Here is a 27,145-nt window from a genome sequence, read left to right as displayed (position 1 = left end):
TTGTGAGTTATTCTGTAGTATGACTCTGTGATATACCTATGACAAACTATGGCATGAATACTCAAAACCCAGTGACTTGGCTAGAGATGTGGCTCCATGGTAGAACACTTGCCTCTAAGTTTTTTAATGCTAAGTCCCAAAACAAAAGTAATTTGAAGGCCACCAAGGCTGGTGAAGATACTTGCCACCAAAATGAGTGACCTGAGTTCAATCCCCAGAGGCCACATGGAACTGATTTTTACAACTTGTCCTCTGACCCCCATATAGGTTCAGTGACATGTGCATGTGTGAGACCTCCTGGACCCTTCCATCCACATTCTAGAGGGCCCAGGCCTCTCTCCCTGGAACTAATGTCACTGGAGGGAAAATGACACCAACAAGAGTTTTGAGTGTTTCTTTCCCATGCAAGGACTTAATGGATTGTCAGCACATCCTCATACCGCCACATCCTTGATATCATCAGAGGATCCCTACAGGTACCACACATCTTACAGACTTTTAGAGTACTTCTAAAAGTACTAAAATACTTACTGATCCACTGGATAAAGGATTAACAGAAGGCTTACCATTGGCTTAGAGACATTCAAGGTACTGCTATTGCTCCAGCTGTCACATCCACATTTAGACAGAACAAAGTCCGTGGCAAACGGAGCGCTTCCCTGACTCATCACTCAATTATTCCAGTTATGGTGCCTCACCAGCCATCTCCTATTTGCAAAGGGAGCATTTTGACTGACCACAGTCTTATTCCCAATACAGCCAATCAAGGTTATCTTTCCTTATTCAGCAAGATTATGGTAAGAATGGAGATCGAGGTCTGGGGAGAAGGTGCAGTGTGTAAACCACATGGCATGAGGACCTGAGAACACACATAAGACCAGATGCAGTAGCATGAGACTCCCTCCCAGAAGCCTGGAGTATGCAGCAGCAGCCAACAGAGGATTCTGTCTCAAACAAGGTGGACCAGCACAAGCTTGTCCTCTGACCTCCACACACATGCTATGGGTTGTGTTTGCCTGTCCACATCCATGGGCATACAAATGAGCGTGCTAAGTGAGCACAGGTGCACACAGAGGCACACACATGGTGTGTATGTGTGGGTGGGGTTTAAAAGACAAGAGTGGGTGCTGGGCAGCAGCCAGCCATCTCTGCCCTACCTCTTCTCATACCGTTCCTCGCCATTATTATGCTAATTGTGTTTCGGGATCCATACTGATACATAATGCCACACTATTGTGTAACATTCCCAGTGAAGTCTTCTGACTGATTGATCAGTTGGTTGTGTGTATGTGTGTGTGACATATGTGTGCGCACATATGTATGCTGATGCACATATACATCTTAAAGGACACAGTGTTTGGGACCAATCTGCCACTGGAAGTAGCATACATGGCTATCGTTTGGCTAGAAAAGAAATCCCATCCACAAAGGACATCCAGTATCTCGCCTGGGATTACTAGCCATGCTCTGATTTGCAAGTCTAATGAAAGCAGCCTAGTTCCATTCCCAGTGATGCTTTTCTGCCCTTTTGATGCTCACTAACTATTTATTGGCCTTTGGCACACACTAAATTGATATCAAGTTTATTTATTTGTGCTTGATTTGATGGCCCAGCAATAGAACATCTCTGTGCCCTCACCCAATACGAGACCTGACCCTCTGGCTACACCTGAGCAGGAAGGGCAGAGCTCAGGCTGGTACAGAGGAAAGGTATCACCCTCCATAAGAGCTAGGGGATGTAGCTTAGTGGTAAAGTATTTGCCCAGCATGCACATGGCCATGGGTTAAATTTCTAGCACTTCAAGAAACAAATGGAGGACTAGAGAGATGCTGAGCAGTTAAGAGCACTTGCTGCTCTTGCAAAGGACCTGGATTTGATTTCCAGCACCCAGGGGATCCAATGGCCTCTCATGGCCTCCACAAGCACCAGGTATGCATGTGGGGCACAGAAACATTTGAAGGCGAAACACCTATACACATACATTTTTTAAAAAATGAAACAAATGGAGTTAACTAAGCCAAGTGTGCAACACAAATCAGTAATCCAAGCAGTGGGAGGCAGAGCTGGAAGATTTCAAGTTTAAGGAAGCCTGGACTCACAAAAGAGTCTGAGATTCTCAGCAATCATGCTCTGTTCTTTAAAGACAATGAATCTGTACACCTGAGGTGGGTGCGTTTCTCTGATGACGTCTTTAAGGAGACACACGCCTGCAGCCATTTGGGCAGGCCTCTCGCAGCCCTACTCTTTGTTTAATGAGCTTACAGAAATTGCACTTTGGCCTGTTCCAATGTATGCCTGTCTCTCCCTCCTCCCCCAGCTGTAAATACCACTAGATCTGTGGCCGTGTGTGTGTGTGTGTGTGTGTGTGTGTGTGTGTGTGTGTGTGTGCACGCACACGCGCTCATCACTGAGTCCCAGAACTGGCCCTGTGCTTGTACACAGTAGCACAGTAGGCACTTAAACACACAGAGTGTGACAAGAATGGAACTGTAGAAGCACTGGGGGCCACTGCATCTCCTCACATCACCTAGACACGCCCTGGGCCTCTCCTGTTGAATACAGAGTGCTTGGGTGTGGGGAGGATAACATTTCCTTTGCCTGGGTACCTGGGTACCCTCCAAAGATGAAATTGCTTCCCTCCAAATCAAATAAAACCCATATGAAGGAAAACAGTACTTACTGAACACCTACTATATGCTAAGTGATTGACTGTTTGATATGGTTTTCACAGCCACTTCACGGGACAGATAATTCCTGTTTTTAAGGCAATGAAACTTCAAGATGTCAAGATATTAAGTAGCTTGTCATGTTCAGGAGAGAGGAAAGGAAAGAAGGAAGGAAACAAGTAAGGTAGTATATATCTGTAATCTTAGTACTTGGAAGCTAAGGCAATGAATCATAAATTCAAGGCCATACTGGGCTACATAACAATACTCTCAACACACACACACACACACACACACACACACACACACACACACACACACAGAGAGAGAGAGAGAGAGAGAGAGAGAGAGAGAGAGAGCTGTATATATGGTCCTAAACCCATGCTGTGTCTTACTCCTCATCTTTGGTGGAGGAGAGCATCATGGCAGTCTCTCCCTGGTCCTCAGTGTTGAGGAGTGTCTATGGCTGCTTCCCTGCTTGCCTCTCAAATTCAGAGGCACAGATGGGGAGATGCTCTGAGAAAAGGAGGGAAGAGAGGAGTGGGACCAAGTTACTGGCAAATATTTGCTTTAAAAACCTTTATTAAGTATGTCAAGCACAGGAGCTGGGGACAAAATGACATAAAACACAGGTCCTCCCTCATAAGGTCACTTTCCAGTGCTTGAATTGGATAAGAAAAATAGCTACAGTTAAACTAACATTGTGGATATATAGGTGGGTTTTCATTTATTTGTGTGTGTGTGTGTGTGTGTGTGTGTGTGTGTGTGTGTGAAAGAGAGAGGTATATACACACGTGCACACACACTTGAATCTCTCTATAATAAAACATTAATCCTATAATCTCAGTAATTTAGGTGACTGCAGCAGCAAGATTGTGAGTCCAAGCCAGCCTTGTTTACCTAGAAAGTTCCAAGCCAACTTGGGTTGGGTAGTAAGATTCTGTCTTTAAAAAAAAAAAAAAATCAAGCCATGTGCGTTAGCACACGCCTTTAATCCCAGCAGAGGCAGGTGTATCTCTGTGAGTTTGAGGACAGCTTGGTCTACAAAGAGAGTCTAGGACAGTCAGAGCTGTTACACAAAGAAACCCTGTTTCAAAACAACAGGGAAAAAAAGAAAAAAAATCAAGACATTAAAATTTATAGATTGCAGCTCACCCAAATACTATGCATTTGTGTAGAGGTGTCCAGCCCAAACTGAAGACTCAGTCAACGAGGACCTCGCTGTGATGACATTTGAGGTGAATTGTGAATCAATTCCACAGCTGGAAGAAATGAGTATTGTCATCCAGCCCCCTTATCAAACCAACCTTTCGGTAAGATCTGCCCTCCTGGATGGAAGGATCTGGTCTGGTGTCCAGGCTGGGAATGTCACTTTGGGTGAAGATCCAGAGCCTCACGATTGGCCGATGAGCAGAGGGGTGGCGCCACCTGGAGGTAGAAGGGCAGAGCTCACATTGAGTTCCCAGTCAAGTTAACCCAGGCGCCATTCAACTCTGCCCAAGAGTCCAGCAGCAGAGAAATCCTCTCATTTCCAGCAGCAACTGGAAAAATAAAAGGCAACATTCCCAAATGGAGCAGAGGAATTGAGGTTTCAGTTAGAGACACGGTTTGTAAGTGCAAAGAAAACCCACTAAAAGACAGTTTGGAAAGTTTGATTCAGTTAACAGTAATAATTGGCTTTCATTATTTTTCCAGACACACGGGTAGGCTGAGTTATGTGCTGAACATGTTCCATCTCATTCAGTTCTCACTAACAACTTTGTGAGATGTACTATAGTCCCTCCCCCTTTAAAAGATGGGCAATGGAGAGATGGCTCAGTAGCTGCTTTTCAGAAGGCCCAGGGGTTCAATCCCCAGCACCCACACAGTGATTCACAATCCGGTATCACTCCTCGGGAATCCCAGGGATTTCTAGACACCATTTTCTGGCCAGCTGGAGCACCGGGCATGCGGATGGTTCACAGACATACGTGCAGGCAAAACACCCACACACATAATAAAACCAAATCATAAAGTAAAAGTTTATTGAAAAAATGAAGAAAACAGATTCCTATTACAGTCATTCTATAGTGGTCCAATGGCTGTTCAGAGAGACTCAGTAATTTCTTCAGGGCCACAGAGCCAACACAGGGACAAACTGGGATTTGAACTCTGGTTATAGACTCTGACTCACCTGATGGATATAGTCACCAGCACATTAAAAGTGGTACTCACTGACCTTGCCTTTCCTCCTCCTCCATTCTAATCTGAGTAGATAACACTATCTCCCTTCCACCCCCACTCAGTTGCCCATTCAGGAAACCTAGGAGTTTTAACTCCACACAGGTTCACTCACCCATTGTGTCTCTCTGTATTTTTCAGTGCTGGGGATTGAACCAGGGCCTCACACTCAGCAGGCAAGTGCTCTCCCACTAAGAGAGAGCTGCATTCTCCACACACACACACACACACACACACACACACACACACACACACACACACACACTTTAGATGTTTTCCTCTGCTCTCTGTCTTTATTGTCACAGCCTCCATTCTGACCTGCCCAGCTCTTACCTGATTAGACCCCTGCCTGGGAGTCCCTCCCCTTCTCAGCACAGTGTGGTTGATTTGTAATAGATTCTCCCATCCTAGTCTCCATGATGAGAGGCTCTGCCACTACTGCCCCAGTGGTGGACAACCAGGAGACACTCAATATCTGAGTGGCTGAAGGCAGCCAGAAGTCATTGTTTCCATTTTACCAATGTTCTGTTGAGTTGTAGACCCTCAACTTTCTTATCTGTTGGATCCCTCAAAGCTGGTGCCTTCACTTGTGACTGGAGTCAGAGCCTTAAAAAAAAAAAAAAAACTCTGAGTTAAAACAGATTCATCTGGGTAGCTCTATTCCCACGTGGCTGGTGTTCTGTAAGTGAAGAAGGTTAGGGCTGGAGAGACCACAGCTAAGTCTGTTAAGTGTTGGCCTGGGAAAGCATTAAGGAGCTGAGTTTGGTCCTCAGAACCCGTATTTTAAAACCTGGGCATGGTGATACCCAGCTTTTTAGTATATAACTAAGCACAGAGCTAAGGAGGTGGAAACAAGGAGCCCTGGGGCTTGCTGCCCACCAGCCTAGCCTTCGTGACAAGTTCTGAGCCAGCAAGGGAACTGGCAAAAAAAAAAAAAAAGAAAAGAAAAAGAAAGAAAGAAAGAATAGCGGATGGCACTTGAGGACTTGAGGGAGGCTGCAGGATACCCTGGTTGTCCTTGAGCATACAAACACACATACACACACGTGTATGTGTACGTATATCCATACACTTTACACATGAGGAAGGATGAAGAGACCAGAGCTCAGAAAACACAGACAGGCCCCTTGTGGACACAGTGAGGATCCAGAGATGGAGCAAGCAAAAACAACACTGACATTATCTTGGATTTCCTTCCAGCCAGCAGAACAGCAAAGACCTGAATTTCTGTGGTGTTTTCTTACAGCAGCTCTATTACATGAGAACTATCAAGACAGGAACTCAGTCTCAGCACTTGAGGAGCTGATCGTGTATAGCTAATTAGCAATGCATTGATCACATTCTGCCTTATGGTCACATTTGTTTGTATCTCTCTCTCTCTCTCTCATTTCAGCTCTTGTGACTGACTTATTAGCTTCTTGAATGTTTGGAACTTGTCCCACTGCCTGACATGCAGGGTAAGTGTCCTGTCTTTCCTTCTCCATGTTCCCAGGCTTCCAGGCTATGCTTGTGTTGTTTTGTGGTATAGAGATGGGATCTAGAGCCTGGGCATGTTAGGCAGGCACTCTATACCAGCTCCCCAGCCTGATGGCTTTTAATATAAACCTTTCAGTGCAGTTTTTATTGCTGTTGTGTAATTGATTGACACGTTTGGATGTGTGAAAGGGATCATGAAGGCAAATACCTGATCCCCAAGAGAAGCAAACAGAGGTGACACCTGTCTTCAGAAACGAAGTATGACTTATCTTGGAGTGAGCTTCAGGCTGACTGGACTAAGGGATTACACAGGGCAATGGTGCATAATGTTTGAAGTTAGGATTCCCCATTAAAAAGAGGAAAAGTGGGGGCTGGAAATATAATTCAACAGTTAAGAGTGTTTTTCTCTCGGCTAGAGGACCTGAGTTCGGTTCCCAGGACCCAGATTTTGTGGCTCACAACTGTCCATAACTGCAGTTTCAAGGCATCTGAGTTCTCCTTCTGGCCTCCACAAGCATCCACACACATTCACACATAAATGAAAAATAAATGTTTTTAAAAAGATAGACATGGAGATAAGAAGGTGTGAGTTAGGGAAGAAGCCTGTGCAAACAATGGCTCTAACTCCAGTGTACTCCACTGGAATAGGTAATTGGGCCTATAGTACCCAGCAGGCAAACTAGAGCAACACTCATGCCTATGCAGATTCACGTGTCTAAAGGGCATCACCCCCAATGCATGATCACCCTCAGGAATGAGGGTCCTTCCTTAGTATCATCTAAGATGTTCCTGGGAAGAATAACTGTAGACAAAAATACAACTGGATTAATGTAATGGTCCCTCCAGGTCTCCTTGGTGACATGATGTGGGCCTTAAAAAAAAAGTGTGTTTGATGTGTGTGCATGTATGTAAGTGTAGGCACATGCATGCCAGAGCACACTGGAATTCAGAAGACAACCTCAGGTGTTGGTCTTGGCCCTCCATCTTGTTTGAGACAGAGTTTCTTGCTGTTTGATGTTGTGTGAGCAATGCTAGCTGACTCAAAAGCTTCCAGGGGTTGTCTTGTCTTTACGGTCTATCTCACCGTAGGGATGCTGTAACCACAGACATGTGCTACTGTGTCCAGCTTTATGTGGGTTCTGGAGATATGAACTCGGATCCTCATGCTCACACATCTTCTAGATCAGGCATGTTGGTTCCTGCTCTCCCACAGGACACCAGCTTTACCTGCTTCAGACATCTAATGCCAGATTGACTGAAGCCGTTTAACAGCTCAAAATATTTTGATGCAGCCAGTTTCACAATACATATAACAAGCAGAGTAGCAGCACTCAGACCCCATTCCTTCTCGATGATGCACCAGGCAGAAAGATACGTTCCTAAACAGCCATGGCCCAAGCAGAGAAGGCCCTGCCTACCTGCAGGGCAGCTTGGAAGTCCTTGCCATTGTCACACCAAGCCAGAACAGTGATAGTCTCTGAAGGGTCCTTTTTCTACTAGTAACCTTTTCCTTTCCTAATTTCTACATTGTCTAATTTCCTGTTTTGATTAGCACATATTACTTTTTTTAAAAAATTATTTATGTGCATTGATGTTTTTCCTGTATGTATGTGTGAGGTGTTGGATCTTGCAGTTACAGGTAGTTGTGAGCTGCCATGTGGGTGGTGGAAATTGAACCTGGGTCCTCTGGAAGAGCTGTCAGTGCTCTTAACTGCTGAGCCATCTCTCCAGACCCAGTACATATTACTTTTTAAAGCATAAAACAAAACATGTTCTTTTGTCAAATATTACATTTACCTGCTGGTTTACATCTGGGATTTCTTAATGCTTTAATTTCAAATATTAAGGATGGTGATATTGTAATCATATTGGTCTGGAGCCACTTGGGAGGCAGAAAGCCATAGTAATTTAAACAGGGGAAGCTTAATTTAAAGAGGAATTAAGCTAAGAAAAGAAAATTAATGCACAGACACATAGAGGTCAAAGTCTTCCTCAGCCTTGGGTGCTCAAGGAAGGACAATGAAGGGAAGATCCTCAAGATCAAGGTCCAGGCCTTCTTGGAGAAGGTAATGTTGCAGTCTTCCAGGCAGCCAAGATGTCTGCCTGATGCAAGTTGTTCTACAGTTGTTGGACAAGGAGGGAACCGTCTTCAAAACTGCAGGCGAATTGAGGCTAGAGAGTCAGGACACTAGAACAAGGCACAAGGCCTAGGGCAGGCAGTGTCTACCTCAGGAGGGCAAAGGAAGTGGTCCCCAAACCCAGGCCTCACCAAGGGACTGTTCTGGATGTTCAGCTTCTGTATCACTCACTAATCAGGTAGCAAGAATAGGAAAAGGCCAGTAGCCAGGAGGAGTCAGGAGAAGCCCCTTGCCTGCTCGAGCCCTTCCCTCTCCTGGTGAGCCTGCCCGTGAGGCTCACTGTCAAGTGGGAAGTACTTAGTCTGTTTTTCCAGGACAGGTAGTGCAGGGTGGATTTGGAGCTGTAAATTGATGACTGACACATGCTGTTATCAGTCATTAGAACAGGGGTTGGGAAACAATTCCACCAGGAGCCTGATAATAAGCAGCTAGAGATTTGTGAGTCACGTAGTGACTGTCAAAACTACTGACATTGGCCACTGTCATACAAAAGCAGTACGTAAACAATATGTAAACAAACACGTATGGCTGGATTCCAGGAAAACCTGATTTACAAAAACTGACATGGACTAAGCCAACTCCTGACGTGGAACTTTAGAGAGAAGAAAAACAAAACCAAACCTCTTCTCTGGAAAGAGGAGTGTATTGTATATTGGAGGGTGGTGGTAAGTAGGGTGTGCAGAGCTGAGGCAGAAGAAGGAAGTCCAACAAGAGGAATTTAGGGATTTTGTTGGTTGGTTGCTTCTAAAATAGGGTCTTGCAGCCTCAAATCCTCAAGCCTCCTGCTTCAAACTCCTGAGTGCTGGGATTATTAACACACCCGACAGCAAAAGGAACTTAAATAAAGATCATAATGGGTATGTTGGGTGGTGGATTTGTTTTTTGCTTTAGTCTAAATTAATAAGCTACTGCCTAAGAAAGAACCCAATAAGTTATCTTTAAGGACTGGTGCAAGGCAAAATAAATCTATATGTAAGATGAGAGTCAGAGGGGTTAAGAACAAAAATAAAAAACTTGTCAGTGGTTAGAGAGATGGTTCAGAGGTCAGGAGTCCTTACTGCTCTTCCAGAGAGTTTGAGTTCAGCTCTGCCCCTGACATGGTGTGTGACAGGTGGGGCACAACTGCCTGTAACTCCAGTTTCAGGGGCTCTGATGCCTTCTTCTGGCCTTTACATACACACACACACATGCACGCACGCACGCACGGTATATATTCACATACATAACATAAATAAAAAGGATTTTAAAAATTGCCTGAAATAACACAGCTTGGTAGAGACATACTTAACCCATCCACCTGCTTAGCTCTTAAGTCTATCTTCCCTTGCCATTACAGCCTTACCATCATGGGCAGGTGGGTGTTGATTTCTCTGCTATGTGCCACAACGAAACTGGGTGTGACATCCTTAATCTTTGGCAGGCAGGGAATCTCCCTGTGATGGACACCATCCCTTTGCCTCTCTGTAATCCTAGCAGTTGGAAGGTAGAGTCAGGAGGATCAGGAGTTCTAGAGCATTCTCAGCAAATTTAAGGCTAACACACACACACACACACACACACACACACACACACATTTCCCTATTGGTTTGACCACATCTACAGCATTTATCAAGATAATCAAAATAAATGGTATTTACTACTGCTCAATAAAAATATGTTTGCTTATAATTTTGCAATAGTCTCATAATTTGTTTTTTGTTTTGTTTTGGAGACAGGGTTCCTCTGTGTAACAGCTCTGGCTGGCCTCGAAACTCACAGCGATCGCCTGCCTCTGCCTCCTGAGTGCTGGTATTAAAAGCATATGCCACCACACCCAGCTTTCTGCAAGATAATTTAATGGGATCCTCTGCAAAGAGGAAAACCCAGGCAAGGATATGTTGATTTGTCCATCCCACTCATCACCACCTGAGTGGACATCTCTCCAGATTCACAGTTCAATGTGGAGGTTCAAAACATAACATTCTCTTCAAAATTAGACAGAGCCTGGTCCAAATCCCAGCCCCACCACTTACTAGCCAATGACTCCTTTTCTGTTTCAAGCCTCATGTCTTACAAAGCCTTTTTAGACTTTATTGCACCAATGCTTGTTCAGTAAACATCCTTGAACAATAGAGATAGTGGCTCCCCCTAGGTCAGAGGGAGAACTTCTTTGCCAGTCACGATAACTAAACAATGCCCTCCTTGGGACAAAGCAAGACTATGTTTGCTATTAGCTCCTGTGTTAGTTACTCTTCACATTGCTACGGCTTAATATCTGATATGAGCAAGTTGAGAGAAAACATTTATTTTGATTCCTGGTTTAAAATGGGTACAGTCCATCCTGACGAGAAGGCATAGAGACAGGTGACATGTGTCCATAGTCAGGACATAGAGGTATGACTGCTGGTGCTTAGTTCACATTGCCTTTTCTGTCCTTTTTTGAGACAACAAGGTCTTTGTAATTCAGCACAAGTTAGCCTCCAAGGCATTATGTAGCTAAGGATAACCTTGAATTTTCTGATCTGCCTCCACCTCCTGAGCCCTAGGATTATAGACATGTACTACCATGCAGGTCTTTATATGGTATTAGAGATCAAACCTAGGTCTTTGCGCATGCCGGGCAAGCACTGTACCAACAGAACTACAGCCCCACCTCCCATTACCTTCTCTCATTCAGTCCAGGACCCCAGATCATGGGATGATGCTCCCACATTCAGACTGGGTCTTCCTCCCGAAGCTAACCCTCTCTGAAAATGCCCTTACAGACACACCTAGAGGTATATCTATAGGTGATTCAAGTCCAATCAAACTGATAATGAAGACTTAGCATCACAGCTCCATTTAAAATATTAGAGTGGCCCACCTGTAATATATGCCCCTTTGGTGTGCACTATCTACTTGGTCCCACTCTCCGACCAAGAAAATGAACCTCATGTTGTTTCTGTACGTGAGTAACAAAGTCCTCTGTTTCTGGCCCAGCAGTATCAGGTCTTCTGGCAGCATCTGTACCTTGGAGGTTAACTTGCTAGCTTAGGATAAAGTTCAAACCTTACTGTTCTTAACATCATCACCTAAGTCAAAAGAACCACCTCCAGCTTCCTCTGTGCGTTGCCATCTGCTCCTAGTATGGCACATTGGTTTGTTTTTTGTTTTTTGTTTTTTTTACCTTTTGGGTTTTTTGTTTGTGTTTGCCAATGTCACCCAAGGCTGGTAACCATTAGTTTCTTTGGATGTTTGATTCCAGAAGAAAACAATTTGGACCTCTGTAGCCCTTAGCTGGGTGCACGTTCTTCTGAGTGTTCTGCTCACACAGCACACTCTCCTGTTCCTTATTGGTCTCGTCTATAATACGTCTCCTTTTCCTTTGAAGTCCCATCCACGACTCCCTCTTATCAACCCATCTTTCCTCCCTGGGTGATCTCACCCATACTATTGGTTTTAAGAACTGTCTTAGGGTTGCTGTTGCTTGATAGAATACCATGACCAAAGCAACTTGGGGAGGAAAGATTTTGTTTCTGCTTACAGTTATGCATCACAGTTTCACCACCAGGAGCTCAAGGCAAGGACCTGCAGACTGGAACAGATACAGAGGCCATGGAGGAGTGCTCCTTACTGGTTTGCTCCCCCAGACTTACTCAGCCTGCTTCCTTATACAGCCCAGGATCACCTGCCTGGAGGTGAAATCTCCCACCATGGATTACTCCCATGGGATTACTCCCATGGAAATCTCCCCCATCAATTACTAATTAAGAAAATGAAACACAGTTTTGCCTACAGAGCAGTCTGGGGATGCATCTTTCCAGTTGAGGTTACCTCTTCTTAAATGACTCTAGCTTGTGTCAGCACAGGAACCTTATACATAGGTGAGGACATCCTCAATCTAGCTCCAGTCCAGACCTCTAATATGACTTACCCAGCCACCTGTTGAGCAGCCCTGCTCTATATTTAACTGGTGGAGGGGCGATAATTGCGCAACACTGGCATCCTGCAGTGGGTAGTCCTCCCCCTGGATCCAACGACTTTCTGTGACACACACAGCATCTCACTATTCCAGACGGCCATCCTTGAACCTTCACTTTTCTTCAAACCCTAGAGTTCAGATAGCGACTGTTGCTCCTTTCATTCGATTTACAGACCCCCCCTCTTTTCCTACCCCCCTCCATTTCTGGTTCCAGCATTCCCTGTGATGGGTTACTGCAGTGACCCCTAGCTGGGCTTTCTTAGTCTTTTTGGCCTTACCCTGCTGTTGCTAGAGTTATGTTCCTAAAATGTAAAATATATCTATGTTGTTTCCTTGCTCAAACCTTCACTTTCTCCTCACAGCTTCCCTGCTGGAGTCTTAAACAGCATAGTTCACCACACTCTCTCATGCTACATCTCACCCACCTCCTCTCCTTGGAGGATTCCAGTATGGAATCTCTTTGGCTACTACCACTCAAAAGGAAGAGGTGGGATGAGGTGTCAGCCAACAGCACTTATTAAATGGTACTAACTTGTTTTGTCATGTGAAACTAGCAATTCAGAAGTTGCAGTCACTGGTCACTTACACTCTGCCTGACTCAAACCCATGTCTGTGTTTGTTGTGTCTGTTTTTTTTATTTTGATTAGCATACTAAGTAGTGACATCTTCGTACATAATGTGTTATTACACTTCGCTCTTATTCCTTCTCCTACCTTAGTTTTCCTTAAATAATAAACTCACAATTTGGATCACGTGCTCTATTTCTTCTTTTTAAAAACTTTTATTAATTATGCATAGTGTCCTTTCTGCCTGCAGGATGAAAGAAGGCACCTGTTCTCATTACAGATGGTTGTGAGCCACCATGTGGTTGCTGGGAACTGGCTGGAAGAACAGCCAGTGCTCTTAACCTCTGAGCCATCTCTGCAGCCCCAAGTTCTCTATTTCTACCCAATCATTTGTCTTGACACTTGTTTGTGCCTCAGGGTCCCTTTAAGAAATATTCCATTTTACCCACTTCATTCCCCCCACCTAAGGGGTCCAAAGATTAGGTGTCTAGTGATATTGTTATATCCAAACCTCTCTGCATATGTGTATTATGGGTGTATGCATAATGTTTATATGCATACATATGTTGTTATTCATACGTATGTAGTTCCTGTGTTTTTAATAGCTTTGCCGTCCTCTAAGCAAACAAACGAACACCCTTAAGTGGCCACCAGGAGGCGCCAAGGACAGCGAAAGACCTGCGGTACCTTGGCGGTAGAGGTGGAGATGGATGCAGCGGCAAGGGAACCCAGCTTCCTTTTTTAAGAATCAGTGTGAGCAAGGGAACAGAGCCACGTTATTTTAGGGAGACTTTGTCGCATTCCCCCTCCCCCGGTCTGGGATGTGTGCACCCTGTTCATAGTCCCTCATGGAGAGACGAGGGCTGCTGCAGCCGGCAGTAACCCGACCCCGCCGGCGAAGGGACTGAAGAGGCGGCGCGGAGAGCTGCTAGAGGTGAACAAAAGCCCTCGGCGTGGGGGCCGGAGCCCAGAGCCCGGTCCTGGGGTAAGTAAATCCTCCCGGGGACCTAGCATGGAGCGGAAGGGTCTACAGCGCTAAGAGCCCACTTCCCTGAGATGTGGGGAAGGAACTGTGTCTGGGGCTGGTGTCAGAGTCCACCATACTGGGGTTGATGCTTTAGCTGCACATTCATTCAGCCTTGAAGATCGGGTGCATCTGGCTGGATCCAGGTGCTTTGTGCATCCCGGACAAACATTGGGTGGGGGCTGGTGGAAGAAGCAGGCAGAGCTCCCAGCAAGCCCTGCCGGAGAGGCAGGGAAAAGAATCCATCACTCCACTCAGAGAGGAGCCTTTGGAGACTTCTCTCAGCCTTTCCATCTCCCAGGGGCCCTGCGCCCCGGGTCCTTTTGGCAGAGAGAAATCAACCATAAACTTCTCCCTACGTAACTGGGGCCCTCGCTGCAATGCACTTTGGCATGAACGGGCCTCTTCCCCTTTTGTGTTCCTGCAAAGCTGCATCCCAGCAGCCCGCCTAAGCTAACAAACAAATAGCTAATCCTCCCGGGAATCCTCCAGCGCCTCCCTCGATGGCTGCTGCCTTGCGCCTCAATCTTAGCAGGAAGGGGATACTTCTAGCCGGTCTGATGCCAATGTCGTCTCCCCACAGGCCCTGCATCCTGGGAAAAAGGGAGACTGAGGCTACTGACTGAGCCCCAGAGTCCCCCGCCCCCACCCCAACTGCTCAACCTGGGTTTTCAGGGCATGGGTTTTAGGATTTACATTCCATCAGGCCCCCGAGCCTAGTCTGAAATCGGATTAAGTTGGGAGGGGTAAATATGATTGAGGAGGGACAAACAGCTCACGGATGCATTCCTCTATGCCCACCCCCTCCCTTCATCTCAGGGACTCCGACAAAGGACGAGACTCAGCTATGGTGGACCCGGTACCAGAAGAAGAGAAAGAGGGAGCGGAGCCCGGTGGCTCAGAAGGGGATGGGGCCACAGCGTCCGTGCCCCCAGATGCCCAGGGAGCCCAACAGCCTGCTGCCTCCTCGACCTCCGCCTCGGGGGCGGCTCCACGCAAGGCCGAAGTCCCCTGCGGAGCAGAAGGTGGGCGTCGCGAGCAGTCCCCACTGCTGCACCTCGATCTCTTCAACTTCACCTGCCCGGAGGCAGAGGGCAGCCGCTATGTCCTGACCAGTCCCCGCTCGCTGGAGGCCTGTGCTCGCTGTGCCGTCAAGCCCGTGGAACTGCTGCCTCGGGCCCTGGCCGACCTGGTGCGCGAGGCTCCCGGCCGCTCCATGCGAGTGGCCACTGGCCTGTATGAGGCCTACGAGGCGGAGCGGCTCGCCAAATTACAGCAGTGCCGTGCAGAGCGCGAACGCATTATGCGCGAGGAGAAGCGACGCCTGTTCACGCCCAAGGGCCCGGCGGCAGCAGCCCCGGCCTCCGCCTCTGCCTCGGTGCCGAGCACGGGCAGCAGCAGCAGCTGCAGCAGCAGCAGCCTCCCGGCCTCGCCCGCCTCGCGGGTTGCTCGAAGGACTTCTCCCAGTCCCCCTGCCAGGACCCGACCTCCTCCCACCGGTTCTCGGACAGGGAGGAAGAGCCACTCGCTCGACTCGCTGTCCCGCCGGCGGGACGGCGCCCTCAGCTCCGAGTCCGGCGCCTCGTCATCGTCCTACAGCGGAGAGAGCCTTCGGGAGCTTCGCTGGCCACCTCGAGCTTCAGCCAGGAACAGTTGCCCTGCGGGGTCCGCGTCGTCTGCACCCAACCCACTGGGCCGTCCTTCTGCCCTCGATCTGGTCCCACTCACAGCCCGCAGCTTCAGCCTGGGCGACCTGAGCCACTCGCCGCAGACCGCTCAGCATGTGGAGCGCATCGTGCGCCAAGTGCGAGCTGAGCGAGGCCTGCGCGGGGTCCCCGAGCGCGACCGCAAGATCGCGGCTCTCATGCTGGCCAGACACCAGGAGGAGCGCCTGTTGCTGGAGCAACGCGCCGCCGCCCACGGCCAGTGGGAGCAACAGCGCATGCGCGCCGAGCAGAGGCGGGAGCGCGAGGGACGCGAGAAGCAGCGCGCGCTGGAGCAGGGCAGGCGCGCCTGGGCCGCGCAGGTGGAGGAGCGCCGGGGCCGCCGGGGCCGGGAGGAACGGGAGGCCGCGCGGAGGCGGCAGCAGCAGTGTGAGCGCAGCGAGGAGCGGCGGCGGGAGCTGGCGGAGCGCCAGGGCCTGCTGCGGCGGGAGAAGGCGGAACGCGCGGCGCGCGACGACCGCCTGCGCAAGCTGCAGCAGGAGCAGAACCTGAAGCAGCGGGAGGAGGGCCTGCAGGAAGGGCGGGAGCGCGCCGAGCTGGTCCGCCGGGAGCGCGCCCAGCGCGCGGCGCGGGCCAAGCAACGACAAGAGGGTCAGCTGCAACGGGAGAAGCGGGAGCTGAGCCGGGCCGAGCGGGCGCGCCACGAGGCGCTGCTTCGAGGCCGAGCCCGGCAGCAGCACGAGGAGCGGGAGGGCCTGAGGAGCTCCCTGGAGGCTAGCTTGGGCCGCGCGCAGGAGAACTACGAGCAGCTGCAGGAGCAGCGTGCCCGGGAGCTTAGGGAGCGAGCCCGGAAGGAGGAGCTGCAGGGTCGGCGGGCTAAGGAAGCGGCCGAACGCAAAGAGCGGGAGCATCGGGCGCACTTGGAGGCGCTGGCGCGGGCCGGGGAACGGCGGCTGCAGCACGCGGCGCAGGTGGCGGAAGAGGCGGTGCAGCAGAAAGCCCGGCGCGTGGTTCAGACTCGCCTGGAGAAGGAGAGGACTCAGCGTGCCAACAAGGAGAAGGTGGAGCGAGATGAAGACTGCCGCCGCCGGGAGCTGCTGCAGGCCATTGGCCGCAAGCTGGAGCGCAGCGAGCAGCTGTCTCGAGAACGGCGAAGTGCGCTGGAGAGCGCTCGCTCCACAGCCCGGGCCTCCTTCCACGTGCGGGAGAAGGTGCGGGAGGAGACCAACACGCGCTCTTTTGACCGCATGGTGCGGGAGGCCCAGCTACATGCCAGCCTGGACCGCAAATGACAGCTGTCCTGTGCAGGCCATACTGCTTTGTATAGCCAGGTGGGGCCTCCCTTAGCCACTTGGACTAAACTCCAGGCATCTCTCTCCAGTCCAGGTGCCACACCATGACCCCCCCCCCCAAGACTAAGGAACGATGAGACAGTGAGAAGCCAGACGGTGTACTTTTCCGTCTGCCACCATTGCTTTATAGACTTACTTTGTTTGCAAAGGACATGGCACAATTTACCCACATCCACCTGTGTCTTTGGGTTGGAATAGAAAGTACCTGGGGAGGGGAAGGGTCTCCCTAGGAGAGAGCACAGAGGTGAATGTGGGGTTTTCTGTCACAGCTGCCTTGGGCATCTTTCGGACATTTGTGTCCAAAACGGCTTTCAATTGCAGCAAGCAGCCCAGGGGACATCACCAAGACTCACCACTATCTTCCAAAATACAAGTTGCACAGAACTTAGTCTCCCAAGAAAGCACAGCTCTTCGAAGATGTTAGTTCATGCACAAGGGACCACAAAAGCTATTAGTTTTGAGCGCCGGACTATTAATCGGACACCTGAACAAATTGTCCCGTTCCCATCATTTTTTTTCAATTGAGTCCCTAGGCTTTCTAGTTAGACAATCATCTGCAGATAATCACTTATTCTCCCACGTGGCACAGGGAAATGGGTTGGTTTGGTGATGCCGTTTAGCTTTAATGGAAGCCCTCGGTCCCCCACCACCCCGGAGGTGGTGGTTTCCTTAGGCAGCAGTGTTCTACCCCGGAGGATTTCAATGGAGGCAGTGTCTGATGGCCACTTCCCTGTGTGGGGCCGGCTCCCGCAGATACAAGCTATTGCCTTATGAAGCAGAGCTACCTTCTGTGCCTGCCCAGGCCGCTCTTGCCTAAAGCCCCAGCCTTGAATGAAGTCTCAAGGGTGAAACCCTGAAGAGTCTGGAATGTGTAGGATTCCCTCTGTGAAAGAGTCAGTTCAGTGCCCTGAGGACAATTTAGGATGCTTGGCTGCTTAGCTGTGGTGGCTGAAGGGCTAGAACTGCCTCTGCATTGAGTTGTGTTATCGTTGGTAGGGTATCCCTCTCCCCTAGGAGAAAGAGTCTTCCCTCTTTACATTCCCAGTACCCTCTCACTTATACCTGAAGTATTTAATCAGTCTCTTGGTGCCTCACCTTTCCCATCTGCCAGATGGGGCCATCAGAGCTCTTCTGGTACCTCAAGGTCTCCTGGATCCAAAGCACCACTTCAGTGTGATTTGTCTGTCTCCTTTGTGCCTTTCTTGACCTGGAGTTGGGAGGCAGGAGGACTGCCATTAGCCTAGTTCGTTTCTGCTAATATGGATTCCTGGGCAGTTCATCACAGAGAGATGGTCATTTAGTGTCTGAGTGTGTGTGTGTGTGTGTGTGTGTGTGTGGCAGGGGGTACTTGTAATACCAAGCTGTTTCCTGGTCAGAAGGTTCAGTTATCACTGGGCAGATTTAACCCATAGAGTGCTCCTTCCACAAAGCTGAAACTGACCCCACCCTTATCCACCATCAGCTTCGTCTTCACCGAGGAGAGTGGGAAGTCAACCATCCCTTTTTACATTAAATCAAGGTCAGGAAGTTAAAAAACTTACCAAAAAAGACAGGAATCAGGGTAGAGATGTACTGCATTAGATGTGTTGTGTGTATATTCTGCTGGCAGAATCGTCCCTAAAATGACTGGGTATTGCCCACACTCTCACATGCTAAGAGTAGTCTTGTGTAGAAGAAAGCTGTGTGTTGGGTATCACATGTGAGAAGATGTAAAACCAGGAGAGGAGCTATGTACCAAGGCTTATTTCTTGAATGGGTGGTTCCCCCTCAAATTCCCTTCTTGTCGGTGAGCTGTAATAACTGGTGTTGTCTCTGAAACAGGAGTGTTAACCTGAAAAGTTGATGTGATTATGGTTCTTTGAGCTTGTGTGGTTCCTGAGTTGCTTCTGAACCCTTCATAGAATGTTCTAGCCTCAAAACTGCTTTCTTCACACTGTGAGCATTTGTTTTAGGAGGCAATCTGTTGTGAGCCTAGCAGTGGGAGGCACATAGACGATCATACTGGCCTTTTACCCAGATGGCTTCCAACCTTACTGGGTCACTTTGGGTAGCTCACCTTTCTGGACCTTAACTTAGCTCCTACACATGTACAGTGGGGATCGTGGTTCCTGACCTCTGGTTTGTGCAAGCCGAGGATGGCAGTGGCACGTGATTCCCATTTCTGTCACTCTGAAACTCCAGGGTGATGTGACTTTTATGGCTGGGGAGTGTAATGTACCATCATGATTTGGTGCAGAAGGAGAAGTCTTAAGAAGCACATTGCAGATACGGTGTCACAAGTGCAAAGGCCCAGGCCTGAATGTCACCAAATTAGACACTGAGAGAACCACAATGTAAAAATACAAACATTTTAGATTTTTGCCAAAAAGTCATTTGGCCGAGTATAGTTAAAAACAAAACTCAACTGGTGGCAGTAAAAAAATTGTTCCTTCGAGTTCCAGACCATCTACTAGAATACAGTACTGCAATTGGACGTGGTGGATGGATCACATCTATAGTCCTAGCACTGAGGAAGCTGACAGAGAAGGTTAATTAAATTGAGTCAGTGAATCACTGCCATCTGTATATTTTAAAGAAATATTCATGTTTCCCCCTAAAGATGATTAATGTCCAAAGTCTTTCACGGGCCCCTAATTTAAGTTTCCAGAGAGGAAAGATTTTATTTTACTCTGAAATGCAGCAAGGGGACATTATGGGAGAGCAAGGACATTGTGGGTGGAGAGTTGTCCCTAAACAGTGTTCTAATAGTCTTCCAGAATTTAAATTTCTTACCACCCAGGAGATCGTAACCTTTAAGTGGCCACAGCCTCACATTTACTCTTGGGAACATCTGAGTAAAGATGTTCAAAGGAGGAAAAAAATGTGAAATAATATGAGAGGGGAAGGGAAGGGTTGGAAGAGGTTTAATCAGGTTGAATACCAAGGAAACAAGCCCAAATCATTTCAGAAGAAATCACTGTTGAAGCTAGTCTAATGTTCTGCTGTGGCAGGGACCAGCGTCTACACCCATCTGGACAGGAAAATGGAAATTTTCTTTTGGAAGCACACAGACTAGATTTTCAATGGAGTGGTAACCAGGATTTCCCAAAGGCAAAGGGTCTGCAGGGTAGTGGAGCTAGAAGGATGTGTTGGTCTGTTTTGTGTTGCTCTAACTTAATACCCAAGGCTAAGTCAAAAATAAAAGAGGTTTGTTGCTAATACTTTTGGGGGGCCACAGCATGTTACCAGCATCTACTTGCCTTCTGATGAGGACATCATGGGGGCAGCACATTTCAGAGGCACCCGAGGAGGGTCTCACACGTAAGACAGGAAGCAAGAGACCAAGGAGAAACCAGACACACTTAGATGTCAACCCACCTTTTAAGGAATTCAGCCATTCCCACAAGACCCAGCCCATTCTGCAAGACCAGCATTCATCCCTTCAGAGGGTGGAATCCCTAAACTTCCATTAGACCCTACCTCTTAAAGATCCCACCATCTCAATACTATCACTACGGGAACCAGGGCTCCAGTACATGAACTGTCTTATAGGGGCAAACTGTACAAGCTATAACAATGGCAATATAGTCTGTAGTATGGATATTATATTATCTGTTGGCCTCTCTCCATTACACAGTCTGTTGAGGTGGATGAGACCACATAAGGGGCTGCATCTTATCTAGCACCAAATCCCCTGTAGCCCATGGTATAGAACCTCATTTAGGATAAGTACCTAAATACTAGATGGAGAGGAGGTTGGTGATCAGAGGAAAATCTGTGTAGAACAGATTGTGTATACAGACAGACCTCCATTCAGTCAAATCTTCATTAAGCACCCACTCCATGACAAACACTACCCTTTTCTGTTTGTTTGTTTTGAGACAAGGTTTCTCTCTGTGTAGCCCTGGCTGTCATGGAACTCAATCTGTAGACCAGGCTGGCCTCAAACTCAGGGATCTACTTGTCTCTGCTGAGTGCTGGGATTAAAGGTAGATGCCAGCACCACCAGTTCCAAATACTACTCAATGTTGTTAAAATTGACTCTCTCGGGTTTCTGACTTTAGGGATATTTCATGCTACAATGTCATGAACTTGTCTCTGCTTCCTGGTTGTGCTCACCTACATTTCCAACGGGATATATACATTCTCAGGTAGACCTAATTGTCCCTGGAGGCACTACCTTCAAGCCTTTTTGGTATCCTAGAGACAAACTATCTGCCAACCACCACCATCCAGACACTGTTGCTCTTTCTCCTTCACAAAAGGCTTGGTTAACTGGGTGGAATTTACAATGCCATGCACTTTAAATTATAAATCAAGGGAGAGAGAAAGACCAAAAATACCACCTTCCAGGGTGTTATATGTCATTTTAGAAAGGCACAAAAAAATCATTGTGGACCTAGACGTCCAAGCCCCAGGCCATACAGAGTCCCAGTTCACCAAATGGGGCACCTGCTCCATCACTCAGCTGTTCCCGCTAAGACAAGAAGGTTAACATTTCGAAAATATTTCCCACTTAAAATTTCCCCAATGAGGTCTCCAGTTAAGACTAAACTGATGAGAAAGTTAACTAAGCAAGAATATCCCAATCACAGAAATCTAATTAAGAACATCTAGCTAACTGACATCACCTTGCCTTTTCTCGGTTGTATAACAACAGAGCTCTGTCTTAATGTCTTAGAGGAGCTTGGCAGAGCAGAAGGAAACAGGTGTTTTAAAATTGTTTTTTGTTTTTGAGACAAAGTCTGTACATAGCCCAGGCTAGTCTCAGTCTTGCAGTCCTCCTGGCCAAGCCACCCAAAGTTTCAGGACGGCAGGCATGCATCATCATTGTCCAGTAATACTTGGCATCACTTGACACAGCTTGAAAAGGGGCTCTTAGGGATCCAGCAGCAGGCATCTGTAGATTCTACAACTGCTAAGTATTCTATGTGGTGCCTGACTTTGCACATTTGGAGTAGTGCCGCAGAATTACAATTGGTCATATGCTTTGGTTTATGTGTCCCTACAGAAGGGCACCTCACTGACTCACAACATGGGGCTCTCTGGCATTCTCTCTAATTCACTTCCTCCTGCTTTGTCTGCCCCCTAGCAGTTTGCCCTCAGCCCTTCACAGCTACCCCTGCCTAGTTTCTGACAGGTCAGGGTTAGTTCAGGCAAGAAGCAGTCAGATGTTAAGGCATGGGATGTGGGATGTTTTCTTTGGACAAACACTCATAACACAAACATTTGCAGTTACTGCTCCTCAATTCATCACACACAATCATGCCCCTCGTGATGACAAAAGCCTTTCCCCATTCATAATGTGTAGCCACATCTGTCATGAGCAGAAACACCAGCCCCATGTGATTTTTAAATCATCTGTCGCGTTAAAGGGCTTACTTATGCCTTTCTTCCTCTCCACTGGCACAGTACCGAGACCATCTTTTTACATTTGACTTTCACAGATCCACACCCACCCTATCAATCCCAGTGCTGTGGTTCTGCTGTAGAACTATTTTTTCCAAATGAGAACTCATGAGTGACATGTGTGTTTCACACATGGCAAGTAGTCAGCAGCCACATGTTGGAGTGGCCACGATGTAGGATGGCACAAATCCAGACCATCACAGAAAGCTCTATTGCAGCAGTTCTCAACCTGTGGGCTGCCAAGACTCCTTTGGGGTCGAATGACCCTTTCACAGGAGTCACCTAAGACCATTGGAAGACACAGACATTTACGTTACAATTCTTAACAGTAGCAAGGTTACAGTTATGAAGTAGCAATGAAAGTAATTTTATGGTTGGGGGTTACCACAATATGAGGAACTGTATTAAATAGTATTAGGAAAACTGAGAACCACTATTACTTGAAAGCACTGCCCCAGCATCTTCTACTTGAAGACATCCACAGACCACAACATTGGTACCACCTGGGATTCTGTTAGCCAAATAACTTGAGCTCCATCACAGGCCTGTTGCATCAGAGTTGTTTTGTTTTTTTGCAAGGTCCCCAGGTGGTTCACTTTACATATTCAGGTTGGACCATCCTCATTACAGAAGACAAGCCCAACTCAAGTACAGTTTGCCTCTATGGTAAACTGCCATTGGCAGATTCTCCCTACCTCCTTGTATTCGTTATTTTTATACCTCTATGACCAATGACATGATGGGAGATGTCATTCTGATAAATATGTTTCTCTTATTGGTTAATGAATAAAGCACTGTTGGCCAACAGGAAAGCAAGATAGGTGGGACTAGGAGACTAGGAGGAGAGAGGAAGTAGTAGGGAGGAGTCAAGATGTAGACACTAGAGAGAGCAGAACGCCAGTCCCTCTGTCCGGTAAAATGAGACCACGTGGAAATATTTAGATTAATAGAAATGGCAGAGCTAGCCAATAAGAAATAGTGTCTGGCTAACAGTTTTATATCTAATACAGCTTCTCTGTGTGTTATTTGGGGTTGGCGAGGCGGTGGGACCAGACTGGCAGGGAAAAACTACTCATAACAATGACATACGACAACTTAATGGAGAAAATATTCATCTCAATGCATAGTTTCATAGATTGTTGTCTATTGTCCTTGCTCTCTACTGATTCTGAGACTGAGTCAAAATATAGCTACAGGAGCATATGGATACAACTGTTTACCTTATGATGAAGCCAGGCAGGGAACAGGGGCGGATATAACTTTCAAAGCCAAGCCTTCAGAAACGCATCCACTTCCTCAAGCTAGTCCCCACATCAAAGTTCCTGCAGCCACCTATGATAGCCACCAGCTTGGGACCCAGTTTTCAGCACATGAGGGACATATCACACTTAAACCACAACATTCCTCTACCTCAGGGTTCCTTAGTAACTCTCCCCTTGCTGTCGAATTTGTGTCCACTGGAGTTGGCTTCCACTTTCTAGGCTTTTTGATGGCATCTTCAGGTTCAGAGGGAAGCTGGCACCATCTATTCATCCATCTACCCTTTTCAGCGCTATGAGCAGGCGTCTCCTCAGCCAAGTGTTCTTGTGCTAGGTGTCCCCACCCTAGACACTCCATGCATTGTGATGTATGGGCTGGCTGCAAGGGTTTGGAACTCAGATTCCAAGTTTCTCTAGGTTTTCTGGAGGACTTTGTCCTGTGAATAAGACAAATAATTAAATTAAAATTTAAAAAAAAGTAGCTAGAGTACTTTAATAAAAAAAAAATAATCCCACCTTTCACTCTCAATATTTTGAAGCTTGCCAGGAGTGAGGATTTTTCTTCAGGACCACCAGCTCCCAAATAACCACACAGAGACTTATTATTAATGATACATGCTCAGCTGATAGCTTAGGCTTGTTACTAACTAGCTCTTACAACTTCAATTAACCCATATTTCTTATCTATGCTCTAACCACGTGTCAGTACCTTTTTTCGGTATGGCATGTTTGTCTCCTGCTTCCTCGGCTGGCAACTCTACTCTTCTTCTTCCCAGCATCCTCTCAGTCTGGCTCTCCTGCCTAACCTCTCTCTGCCTAGCTATTGGCCAGCTGGATCTTTATTAAACAAATGAGAGCAAAATATCTTCACAGTATATAAAAGGATTATTCCACAGCATCCTTTAGACACTAAACAAGGCAAGCACTTGTTTCTGCTGGTGAAAGCCAGGGGTCTGGGTGAGAAAGACTACCTGAGCGGGGTTGCATCACACTTGTAGCATTAGCCAGAGAAGCCCTTCCTGCTTCTTGCCTAAGACTCACGACAGAAAGGGGTTTCACTTTGCAACTACCTAATGGGGGTATAACTGAAAGCTCTGGGTTTCATACTCTGTTACCACAGGTAAAGGGAGGGAAAGGTTCCCCAGCAAGATAAGGCGCTATTAAAACAAGTAAAGTCAGCCTTGTGTTCAAGAAAGATAAAAATGCAGGGAGAACCTTCAAGGAAGGAAGGAAGCTAAGAAAGAAGGGAGGGAAGGAGGGAGGGAGGGAGGGGAAAATTAAAAAGGGGGCCGAGTAATGGTCCAGTGGTTAAAAGCACTGGCTGCTATTCCAGAGGACCCGAATTCCATCTTCAGAACCCACAGGGCAGCTCACAACCCTCTGTAACCCGTCGCAGGTGTCCTGACGCCCTCTTCTGGTCTCTGAAGGCACTGCACACAGTTGGTACATGCAGGTGCAGGCAAAACATCCATACACATACAATTTTAAAAGGAGTATATGAGCTTGTTGTGGTAGTGCAGGGTTGTAACCTCATCACTTGGTAGGTTGAAGCAGGGTGATTTTAAGTTTGGGGCCAATCAGGGCTACATAGTAAAAGCCAGGGCATCCTGACTTACATAGCAAGATCCAGATCCTGTCTTGGGGGGAAAAAAAAAAAGAGAGAGAGAGAGAGAGAGGGCGGGGGTGGGGGGTGGGGGTGGGGGGTGGGATGGGTGGTGGGTGGAGGAACACATCACAATCTGCAAAGTGTTTGTTGTGCAAGCATGGGGATCTGAACTCAATGCCCAGAGTCTCTGTGGAAAAGCCAAGTGTGGTGGTATGTATTGCAATCCCAGCACAGGGGAATGGCCAGCAAGTTCCTCTATACATGCTGGCCAGTCGCCCTCACCAAATGACAAGCCCCAAGCTAATGAGAGATTCTATCTCAGAGAAAGATAAACAACACCTAAAGAAAGACACCTGAGATTATCTGATTTCCACAGGTACACGTACACACACACACACACCATGAATGTAAGCATAATGAAAATGTGTAATTTTTTGCACTTATCATCAAATCTGTTATCAAGTCTTTGGAATCTGTTAGAAGATACTTTTGAGATGCCTCTTCTCTATGTGGGCATCGAGATGGATATTGTGTCTAGCTCAAGGAGCAGAAAAAAGTATACAAGCCTTTTCCAGGGAAAGGCAATCAGCTGGAACTTTTGGGTCATAATTTCCAATATGTACTTTAGCTTGGCATATGTGCATAGTACCAGAATTTAGAATGACTTAGACAGCAACAGATTATACTCATGGAATAAGATAAAAATCTACTGCTAATTATTAATGTTATTATACAATCTTGATAGGATAAAAGGTGCCAAATGTCCAGAACTTTCGATGCAGTTCAGCTGTTCCTGACATGCAAAGCAACAAAGGGGTGTCAGGTGCTTCCTATGGGCTATCTGAAGCCCTTGCAGTGATTCAGCATGGAGTAGCACATGGGTGTCTTATTGCTGGGACATCCAGGTCCCAGGAGAGCTGGCACAGCCTTGTGGAATGCTTAGGGGAGGATCCTACTTGTATAATGCACACATTTTCCTGGGCATGAGAACCCCATTTCCTTAGAATCAGCAAACTTTTCTGCAGCCTGTGCCCTTCTGTCTGACAAAAGCTCCCAGGAGTTCTGCAGGAGACTGCCTGCCCAGAATGCCAAGTAGCATTATAGCAATGCAGGTTCACATCCCTTCCTGCCACTAGCTCTGCCCTGCAAGAGCTCTTTCTTCCCCTCCATGGTGGTTTTTCTTCCAACCCATTTGTTTCCGGGTGGCAGGGATATGCCCTCCACGTTTCTCAACCTTCTCCATGACAACTCAGTGTGAGCAGGCTGCCAGCTCAGAGCTAGCCGAGAGAGGCCCTGGGTGCAGATACGATACAGAGGCCTAGGGCATCAGGGAATGCTGAAATTCTGTATTGACAGCAAGGCGGTCTGGAGGTTCATGTCCGGTGAACAGGTAAGAACATAGCAAGGAAAACTAGAGTGGGTGCATGTCTACAGATGTCCAACAAGGGTAAAGCAGAAACCAAAGTGTGCAAGGCAACTGGGACTGCTTTTCCTCTGTAAAGCTGTTTTGCAGTTGAAAGTGGAAAGAAATGGACCAGAGCTTGCTGCTCCTCCAGGATAACAGAGTGAATCCCTTCTGGATTCAGTTCCTAGCACCCACTTCAGGCAGCTCACAACTACCTGTAATTCCAGTTCCAGGGGATCCAATGCCCTCCTCTTGTTTCTCTGGGTAGCAGGCATTGCATGTGGGGCACATACAAACTTGTCAGCATCCACATAAAACAAAGCCAGGTGTTGGTGGTGCATGCCTTTAATCCTAGCACTCTAGAGGTAATTCCAGGAAAGGCTCCAAAGCAATACAGAGAAACCCTGTCTTGAAAAACAAACAAAAAAATTATACAAAAA

General features: G+C 47.4%; 1 protein-coding gene across 1 annotated transcript; it reads left to right on the top strand.

The window, feature by feature from the left end:
• The first annotated feature begins 14,736 nt into the window (after positions 1–14,736).
• Ccdc177 (coiled-coil domain containing 177) lies at positions 14,737–17,063 on the top strand. Its single transcript, XM_051196231.1, has one exon. It carries the CDS (start codon positions 14,813–14,815, stop codon positions 16,985–16,987), a length of 2,175 nt encoding a protein of 724 aa, XP_051052188.1. The 5' UTR covers positions 14,737–14,812; the 3' UTR covers positions 16,988–17,063.
• The last annotated feature ends 10,082 nt before the right edge of the window (positions 17,064–27,145 follow it).

This window comes from Phodopus roborovskii, unplaced genomic scaffold, assembly GCF_943737965.1.
Source record: "Phodopus roborovskii unplaced genomic scaffold, PHOROB, whole genome shotgun sequence".
Taxonomy (NCBI): Eukaryota; Metazoa; Chordata; class Mammalia; order Rodentia; family Cricetidae; genus Phodopus; species Phodopus roborovskii.
This window is presented reverse-complemented; position numbering and strand designations above follow the sequence as displayed.